The sequence below is a fragment of the Simochromis diagramma genome, unplaced genomic scaffold (genome assembly GCF_900408965.1).
Source record: "Simochromis diagramma unplaced genomic scaffold, fSimDia1.1 OVJJ01000703.1, whole genome shotgun sequence".
NCBI classification, from domain to species: Eukaryota; Metazoa; Chordata; class Actinopteri; order Cichliformes; family Cichlidae; genus Simochromis; species Simochromis diagramma.
The window spans coordinates 223,559-233,725 of NW_024386914.1; the positions used below are offsets into that span (position 1 = coordinate 223,559).

The following is a 10,167-nucleotide window of genomic DNA, read 5'->3' on the forward strand; positions in this document are numbered from 1 at the left end:
CTCACCCACACACACACACAACACACCACACACACACACACACACACACACACACACATATGTGTCTATATACACACATTACACATATATACACAACGCTGTGTAAACCAACTATAAATAACGAATCTAAACTTCCATCCATTTTCATCCGCTTTATCCGAGGCCGGGTCGCGGGGGCAGCAGCCTAAGCAAAGAGGCCCAGACCTCCCTCTCCCCAGCCACCTCCTCCAGCTTATCCGGGGGAATACCAAGGCGTTCCCAGGCCAGCCGAGAGATATAATCTCTCCAGCGTGCCAAGAATCTAAACTTATATACATAAAATACATAAATGAGGTGGAATGAATACTACAAAATGTACATAAGGTGCAGTTGCAGTCTGGCAGTGGGAGCAGTGTGACAGGTCAACTGTTAAGAAGGGAGATGGGAGGGGAAAGAAACTGTTCCTGTGTCGGGTGGTCCTGGTCTGCAGGCTTCTGTACCTCTGCCAGAGGGCAGCAGATCAAAGTTGTGTGCAGGGTGTGAGGGGTCTGTGATGATTTTCCCTGCCCGTTTCCTGGTTCTTGAGAGGTACAGGTCCTGGATGGAGGGCAGGGGGGCGCCGATGATCCTTTCTGCTGCCCATACAGTCCGCTGCAGTCTGCTCCTGTCCTGTTTAGTGGCTGCTCCATACCAGACTGTGATGGAGGAGCACAGGACAGACTCAATGACCGCAGTGTAGAACTGGAACAATTTCCTGTGATATACATCGTCTTCTAGAGCATCATATTAAACAATGATGTTAGAGTAGGAAATCCCTGCAAGTCAAAACTTCAGGCTGCTCTAAACACTCAGTTTCAAACTTCTACAGACATGTCCTCAGTGTGAGGCAGAGGAGGATGAGAGATCAAAGAGAAATACTGAAATATGAAATCATCAAATAGAGATGGGCAGGTAGATATAAAGTAAAGCAGCGTGTGTCTCCATTAAACAGCTTCTATCAGCTCTGAAACACGCGCTTTTTGTTTTTGTCTTCAGCCTCGTCGTATTTACGCACGTGTTTATGACCCCGCCCTCATTATATTATTATTATTTATTTTCTCCTTCTCCTGGACACAATCAAATCGAGCTGCTGAAAACAAACACGACTGTTACCCACTCGGACATCTCAGCTTTATTTCCAAGCTGAATTTTAACCCCATCATAGTTTAAACTGGAATATTTAGCAAACTTTGAGGTGTCGGATCAGCAGAACAATTAGGCGGAAATGGCTGCTGGTACATCTGGTCATCTCTGCAGGTGAGTGTTAACCTGTTTTGACTCCAGCAGTGTCACACAAGAGCTTTCTTCATATGTAAGCATGCCTTTAAACAGATCACGTGATCTGCCAACTGTCACTGCAGATAAGCAGTAACTGACATGGAGGGTGGAGAAACTGCAGAGCGGTTTGTTTTCTTTTTAGTTTGCTGGCTTCATAGAACCTGAAAGTTCCGTCAGATTCACTGATAGGAGGTTAAAAGCTTCCTGTGCAGACTCTCTACGTCTGTCTGTGCACACTCACTCATTTTCTTTTCCTTTCTTTCTGTGCATAAACCTACTGTTGAGACGTCAGAGATCAGCTGCATAAGCATATGAAACACGAATATGAAACAGTGCTCAAAGACAAGTATCTCTGACAGTGGATATACAGATGTGTTATACATAAGAGACAAATATTGTTCGTTTAATTTGTTGGCATTATTACATTTGGTCAAGCTTACATATATGTGTAAAGAAAATGTACGAGCTATGATAACTGTTTCTGATAAAATGAAGAGTAGACTGATATTGAAATATTCCTTTATTGGGTGAAAAATCAGACCATGTCATAACTGCTTTAATCATACAGATAGATATCAGAGCCTTAACAGGCTGACTTCTGCTAAATGGGTCAAACTGGGCAGAAAGTCTACAAACATAACATCCTTATAGAATATGATGTAACCTATAGATACACTTACCTCGAATATATAAAGCATAAAACAATTACAGCATATGATGCAACAAACACAGCAGTGCTACTGTCCAAATACTCAAAGCTTCATGACATGAACAAACATTATTTTTAGTTCCATTTCTGCTGCTGATACATACTTTAGGTTTCTGAACATTAAACTTGTTGCTGCCTTTCATAGGTGTGTAACTTGAAGGCCCTGAGTACTTTCTCCCACATGAAAACACTTGGATGATAAAACTATTTTGAATCAACCTAATAAGACTGTTCAGGACAGACCATTAGTTATTTTAAACTTTTCTAGCAGTCCTTCACAAACAGGGAACAGTCTGTCTATTCTCTCCATTGTCCGCTGCTGCTGGCTTATCCTTGTCATTTACATTGCTGTGCTTGAGAGCCACCATCTACCGGAACCAAATTCCCTGTATGTGTCTGCACATATACTGGGCCAATAAACACGATTCTGATTCTGAAATATGAAGCCTTTTAACTTTCCAGCGCTGCACCATCCTCGGCCACACAGTGATCATCCTGCATGGGTTTAAAAAGTAATGAAAACAAAAATAATTAAACCTGTTTTATTGTTTGAGGGCATTAAAGAGCACACATGGCACAGTAGTAGAAACAGAATATTTCTAAGGACTAAGGTGATGGCTGTGGAAGTGGGCAAGGAGTTTAAAAATGTCTGAAAGCGTCTCTGAATATACTCTGAGTGCATTTGATTTATGTTTTAGAGACAATTCAGTTGATTTTTAATCATGTGATTGTCACGGGGTGAAACGGGACAAGTTATTTAGAGTTTTTACTGTGCATGTTTTGCGATGTTTTATCTGTTTAATATTTTAATATTGTATATTGGGTTTGTTTGTATGAGTTCTATTGCATGTTTTTATCTTATTTAATTGAACACCTGTCCTGTAAAGACTCCACCCCTATCTGATTACTAACTTGATTTCACCTGAGAGGTACCAGAGAGGCCAATAAGAGGGCTGGGTAGACGACAGAAAGGAGCGCTTTTTGAGGACGAGTGAGAAAGGAAAGCTTGGCTTTTGAGGAGTTGCGCTCGAAGGCTAGAGGCTCGAGACGGATGAGACTGCAGAGAGCACCAGCGCAAAGGGCACCAGCGCGCAGAGCATCAGCGCAGAGAGCACCAGGAGGACGATACAGCACCAGCGACTGGGGACGCGGAGCGAACAGGCGGATGGCAGTAGCAACAAGAGCCCAGCTTGTGCACTGCGGGAGAGCAGAGGCGGCGAGACAGCTGGTGCCGATTTGCAGTTTTAAAGAAGCGGCGGGCGGAGTTGAGAGCTCTGCCCACCCGGGGTAAGTCTTCGACTTATCCCCTTTTATTGAATGAAAACTGTCTAGAAGAATAGTGACTGAGGCTCCTCCCTTTCTCCAGCATATCGGGACGCGAATGCGGAAAGGAAGGAGAGGACTCCGCTGGGTTTCCCTTTTTATACTACTTCGCTGGATTTCTTAGCTCCCTGGGACTTTTAGGTCGTGGCGCAGGCCACTGGACTTTTAATGTTGTGTTTTATTGATTATTGTGTTACCCCTTGGCCAAGGTTGTTTTAATTCATTTTACATTTTTAACTATATTAAATATAATAAATTATATTTTGATCATACAGTTTTAAATCGTGTGCTTTCCCTTGGCGGCTCCACTGCTCTGTCCGTTTGGAGGAAGGTTTCCTTCCTTTATTTTTAAAAAAAAAAAACAAAAAACACTGGAAATAAAATCAGCCTTCCGCATCCGTTACATGATTATGTTTTTCCTGCCACTGAAAAATAACAGCTCTTACAGTGTCTCAGCTTGCTCTGCTCATGAGCACCTGGGAGTTTCTAACACATGGCTGGTTGAAAGAGGAAATCTCCATTGTTGATGTGATGGAGAGAGAAACTGTCTGTGAAGTTTCCTGTAATAATCACACTACAAAACAAACAGGTGCAGACTGTAGTGACTGTAACCTGCTGAGAAAGTACAAGACTTCTTTTTTTTTCTGCATTTTTTTTTTTTTAACAGTTTTTCTGTAAAACAAACAACTTTTTTTCTTACATTTTATTAAGATACAAACTGAAACGTAATCAACCGTCATTCAGGGAGAAAGTAATTCACATTGTTGGAAATTTCCCAGAGCACCAAGAGTCTGTGGGCAAAGGTAAACACACAGGCAAACAGATGCGGTGAGAGAATGATGAAAGGAAAGTGGAAATAACAAAAGACATAATAAAACTAAAACACACTCAACAAAATGTTGGGGGAAAAAAACCATGATGCAAATGCAAACAGCAACCTCTCAAATAGATTTCAAAAGTACGAAAAACTCAAGACAGAGAATCTTTCAAACTGAGAACATGAAGTCTGAGTAAAAGCAACCAGAAAACCCCCCAAAATTATGCAATAAAAAACTTAAAAGGAACTCAGTGCCTTGAAGTGGTCATGAAACAACAGCAACAGTAAAATAACAACAGAAACATAAAGAAACAAACAAAAAGAAAAAAGAGTCCCAACTGTTACTATGAAAATACAGAAAATAAAACTCAGATGCTCACAGGTTATGCTGGGAAACAACTGTGAAACTATGGGAAACAATTACGCTAAACAAACAAATACAAAAGAGATGTTATTGTTAGAGTTTGAGTTTGTCACTTTGAGTGGGTATGAAACTGATTTGGTTGCAGTTTTAAATTTGTTTGTCTGCCCTGAAGATTTCATGTGGATATCTTCTGCACTTCAGGGAAAAAATGCTGGAGAAACAGGGTGAATTAATACTACAAAGAAAGTCTGTGTGTTTTTTCTAAATATACTAAAGTTATGGTGCAAAAAAAAAAAAATCAGCTGATTCTGAAGAGGTCAGGCGGGAACTACGAACACAGACGCCGGTCCTTCTCAGAAGAGAGCACATCGCCCACAGAACTGGTCCCACCTGTCCTCCCTCTCTGTGTATTGCTCTCACGCACAATTAGCTTACTGTACCAGAAACTCCTGGACGTTTCAGACCAGCTGCTGGTTATCTGCCTCCATGTGCTGCTGTTTCTTTCTTTTTAATCTCCACATTGCCACAAATCCAGCTGTAATAACAATGACAGTCGCAGCAGCAGAGACAGCAGGAACAACCATCTGATCTGTCCTAGTCTCCACTTCTACCACCTCCTCTATGTTTCCATCTCCTGTTTTCACCAGTTTCATGTTTCCATGCGTTTCACCTGCAGAAAAACATCAGCTGTCAGCGGAAAATCTGTCAGACACCAAAGCAGCAGCAAACCTACAGGTGCGCAAATCCAGGACACCAGTTGTTTGTTGTCACAGACTCTGCAGCCGTAATCCGTGCTGATACCTCATGTTATTTTTGTGCATATGTTTTCTTACCTTCTGCACATATTGTACATTTAATCTCTGAACACATCTTAATTCAATTAACTGCACATACACGTGCATTTTTGTGTATTTCTATGCTGTATGTGTGACATTTGTTTAGTATGTTTTGCTTGTCTTTCTGTAGCACCGATGTGGGACAATACTACAATTTCAGTATACTATTGTACAAACTATGACTGTGCAATGACAGTAAAGAGCCGGCCCTACAGCAGCTTTAGCTCCTCATCAGAAAAAAGCATGTCTAGCATCTGTGCTAGCAGCATGCAATGCTACTGCCCTTCACATTCACACTGGAAGGGGTGAGCAGAGGAGACCATGGGAGGTACTCTTCATTTATTTGTCAAGTTGCAAGTGCAGAGAAGTGTAACCGTCTCATAAAGCTGGGAGACTGCGCAGTTCCTGTAGGTGCTGGGAGCCAACTGATTTTATTTTCAGTTTTCAGGTTTGTAAATTATGTGGGAGCTGAGCGTGAGCTCCACAAACTCACCTGTGACTGTGAGGTTGATGAAGTGACTGATCTCAGTGTGAACTCTTTTACTTCTCACAGGGTTCCTCACAGCTATGTGACACTCATACATCCCAGTGTCATTAAACGTGACGTTCTTCAGAATCAGAGAAACGTCTCCATCCTTCATCTCCGGGTCCTTCAGCTTCACTCGGCCATGAAAAGATGGATGTTGGTAGTTTTCATAGGAGCGTTTGTTCCTGTAGAAGTAGACGTAGCCGTCTGTGTTCAGGTCAGCTCTGCTCCACTTCAACACTGAGATTACTTCATCTGTGGAAATCTGACACTGAAGAGTGACGTCAGCTCCAAGCTTTGCCTCAATATCCTGCTGAAGAGCTGAAGACAACAAAATAATCAGTTTGAGTTGAGTTTAATTTGAGTTTAATTTCAGACCTCTGATTTTTTTGAATTCATGAAGCTGCTGTTAAACATAACCTTTGACATTTTAATGTTTCACACATCTCTGGTGTGAGCGCCTCATGATGGAAACGTTTTAGGCAAGTGAGCGAAGTGACTTCTTGTAAAACGCCTGCAGTTCTGGGAAAAATAAGTTTCCATTAGACTAAGTGAAAATTTAAGTAAACTGCAAGACTCAGGAGCTTTCTCAGCAATGACCTGACATGATCGTCTCTCACATCGCTGTGGAGGCATTTTGTCCTTCTGTTCTTTACACTGTTACTTCAGTTCAAAGCTAATTTAAATTCATATTTCCAGCTTCGTAACAGCTTACAGGGGGGTGAATTTAAAAGAAAAAGAAATAAAATTAGGAACATGGTTAATTAACAGGTGTCATAAGATGGCTGTGTGCAGCTTCTAGCTGCTGACTTAACCTCAGCTAACTGGAGATGCGTGAATTAGACCTGTGGACCTTCTTTGTCCTGTTGGTGCATTTTTAATTTAATTATCTCATAATTATTATTATTGCTGCTGTGCAGAGGAGACCATCAAATCAGTTTTTGCTCCAGGTTTTTTTAGTGATTTATTTGGATGTTAGCATATCAGCACATCCAATACAGATCCTACAATATTCAACATGAACCCCAATAATCAGACGACCCCCTATGAGCAAGCACTTGGTGACAGTGGGAAGGAAAAACTCTCTTTTAACAGGAGGAAACATTCCAGTTGAGGGTGAGGGCAGGGAGACGGGATAAAAGACACGCTATTGAACAGACTGTGAGATGAATAGTAACTCAGGATTAAATGCAGAGAGGTGTATAAACACATGCTGAGTGAAAAAGAAACGCTGTGCAAACTGCAAAAAACAGGTGGTCCTCAGGTTATAGCAAACAGAAAAAAAAGGGGGGCACAAACCAGAGCGTGGTTCTCCTCTCTGAAGGGAAGTACCGTTAATACCAAGTGAAACTGGGTTGAAATTGTTTTTTAGTCTGAGAAAAAGGACAACATTGCCCCAAACCACCAAACAGGTGGCCCTCTGTTTACATAAACCAGGTTTTAGAGAAAAAACTAGAAGTTCAGATCATGTGTTCACAGCATGATTCAGATAAACTAGAATCCGAATTTACTGGCTCTTAGTTGTGGTCAATTCAATAAGATGAGACAGATTCTTATGCCTACTACAGGGGACATAAGATAAATAGTTTAGGTTGATAGTTTCTTTAAACCACAGCACTTAAATTATCTTAAAGAAAAATCGAAAATATTTTCTTCTGTTTTGTTCAGATTTGGTGTCTCCACTTTGCTGCACGTCAGGTTTGAGTTTCATTAATTTGTCAAAAAAAAAAAAAGACAAAAAATGCAACAAATTAAGTTTAAAAATGAATATGATTGGGTTTTTTTTGTTTTTTTTTTTACTTTGTGTAGTTCTATTAGAGCAGAGGTTGGGAACTCTGGGCCTCGAGGGCCGGTGTCCTACAGGTTTTAGATCTCTCCCTGGGTCAGCACACCTTAATCAAATGATTACGTCATTACCAGGCCTCTGAAGAACTTTAAGACATGTTGATGAGGTCATTTAGCCATTTAAATCAGCTGTGTTGGATCAAGGACACATCTAAAACCTACAGGACACCGGCCCTCGAGGCCCGGAGTTAGACGCCCCTGTATTTGGGTATTTGAGTGATGCTTTGAAATATGCATGTCGGACTAAGCATCAGTTTGTGTGAAAGTGATGCTTCCACTACACCAGATTAATTTTAAAGCTTTCATAAAATTTTACAGATTTTAAGTGAAATAATATTTTAAAAAAATCATGTTAATTAAACAGTGGTAACATTTAAAAATATCAAAAAAAGATTTTTTTTCACAAGCCAATAGAAATCTTGATGGGCCATTAAAACTCAGAAGCAGAGTAAAAGTAATTTTTTCTGCCTTAGTTTAGATTTCACATGTATTGTGTTTTCATGACTTTGACCTTACTTGAGGTTATTTATGCAGTTTTGTATTTTAACAGGAGATTACGGGTATGTAGGTGTTTATCCCTCACTGACTTTCTGTTTTGAAGTTTGCAGTCTTTTGCCTTTGTTGTCAGCATCCTGCAATTTCATAAAGTCAGCATCAAAGCGAAAACACTGTACAAGAGCCACAGACTCAGGATGTTTACATTGTGGTTTAACCAGGAGTGTACCCAGAGGGTGTCTTAAAACTCTGGTACTTTTTACTTACGTAAAGTCTAAAAAGTTTTTTTCAACAGCTTTCAAAACATCGTAAAGCCCTGTGCAGACATTGTAGAGTCTACACCCTCCACTATCTCACTATCAAAAACTGCAGTGTATTAACTCGAGACTCTTCATCCAAGGTCAATAAAAAGTGATTCAGGAAAAGAGGAAGTCATATTGACCACAACCTCCAAATAATACTCAAAAATGAACATTTCACATGTTAAACAGATCACTCTGAATGATACTTATTAACCATTACTTAACACTTATTACTCATAGGTTTCTTCTTAGTTCTGTAGGAATAAAAATACAAACAACTTCAGTTTCACTCACATGTAGATGCAGAAACGAGGGATGAAATCAGGAGGAAATTGAGAGCATCCATCTGTGACCACAGCTGTGAGATACTGCAGAGGCTTCACCTACACCGAAAGATGTTGACAGGGAACAGAAACCTTTTATACACAGAAGCGAAACAGAAAGAGAGCCACATGCACACACGGAGCCGAACGCAATGGTGCAGGTTGATCACATGAAGGTAATTCTTTTTACTACAGAAAGTTCCTGTAAATGCCCCACAATAAAAGCCTCAGTAAGCAATACAACGCAACTGTTTGCAGAAATGCTTTTAATTAGTAGCAAAAGCCAGAAGTGCTACTTTTAGACAAAAGAGCATATAGCTAATAGCTGCTTCCAGCTCCTCTCTAATAAAGAGAGTTAAAAAGAAAAATTATTTTAAGTTAGTCATCAGTCTCATGTTGTGGACTTTTTTCCTTCTGAGCTGCTCTAAATGGTCTCTTGTTATCCAAACGAATCAAAGTACTTTAAATATCAACACGACAGCTTTAACTTTATGTTTTGTGTGAACGTGATGCTCAAACTGCAACAGCTGAATCTGGTCTCTCACTTTAAGGGGAAGTGAAGTGTGACCCATCAGCAAACACTTCAGTTTGTTCGGGATACTTTGGCTGTGCTGGTTATTCTGATGTCACTTTCACTGAGCTGCAGATTGATGCTTTAACACTTTCAAGACTCCGGGTGGCAGCAGAGCAGCTTGAGCGACAACAGATCATCATAGAAGACACAAATATTCAAGATTCATGATATGTATTGTCATATACACTGCAAAACACAAATGGTTACGCTGAGCAATGAAATTCATACTTTGTGAGTTCCCTTCACGCGACTAAATAAACAACTAAAAAAAAAGATTATTATAATATAAGAATAAACCTAACTCTAAGCATAGAAAATAATAAGTAAAGTTAAATGAGTGTTATGTACACAAGGGTAGGGTTTAGTTAAACACTCATAAATATTCAAACATGATCATAAATTAAATCCAAATCAAAGAGAGTTTACTTTGCAGTTAAACAAAAAAGTGAAATGTCTCCAAATGATCTTCATACAGTCAGAGTGTCACGGGAGTGGATCGCAAAGAAGCCAGGCAATACTAACGAGAGTTACTCAATATTCCAGCGATGAATAGCTCAGAGCCCCAGCCTTAAGAAGAGCCAGAGAACTGCAATTCGCTCGAGATCAGCTGCAGGTGCGTGGGCCAAGGGCAGGAGCCCAATCAGAGCTCCGCCCAGGCAGACAGGTAGGGGAGAGAGAGCGAGAGAAAAACAACAAACACTTGTGGCCACACTGGGCTGGCCGGGGAGGCACAGGGACCATGACACAGAGGCCTCAG

The 10,167-nt window shown here is 40.6% G+C and overlaps 1 protein-coding gene across 1 annotated transcript; it reads right to left on the bottom strand.

Moving 5' to 3' along the window:
* Nucleotides 1-3,841: 3,841 nt before the first annotated feature.
* LOC120736322 (myelin-oligodendrocyte glycoprotein-like) lies at nucleotides 3,842-9,199 on the bottom strand. The gene is made up of 3 exons (XM_040036354.1): nucleotides 8,808-9,199; nucleotides 5,839-6,192; nucleotides 3,842-5,179 (listed from the first exon to the last, which is right to left on the bottom strand). Exons 1-3 carry the CDS (start codon nucleotides 8,857-8,859, stop codon nucleotides 4,968-4,970), a joined length of 618 nt encoding a protein of 205 aa, XP_039892288.1. The 5' UTR covers nucleotides 8,860-9,199; the 3' UTR covers nucleotides 3,842-4,967.
* Between the last annotated feature and the right edge of the window lie 968 nt (nucleotides 9,200-10,167).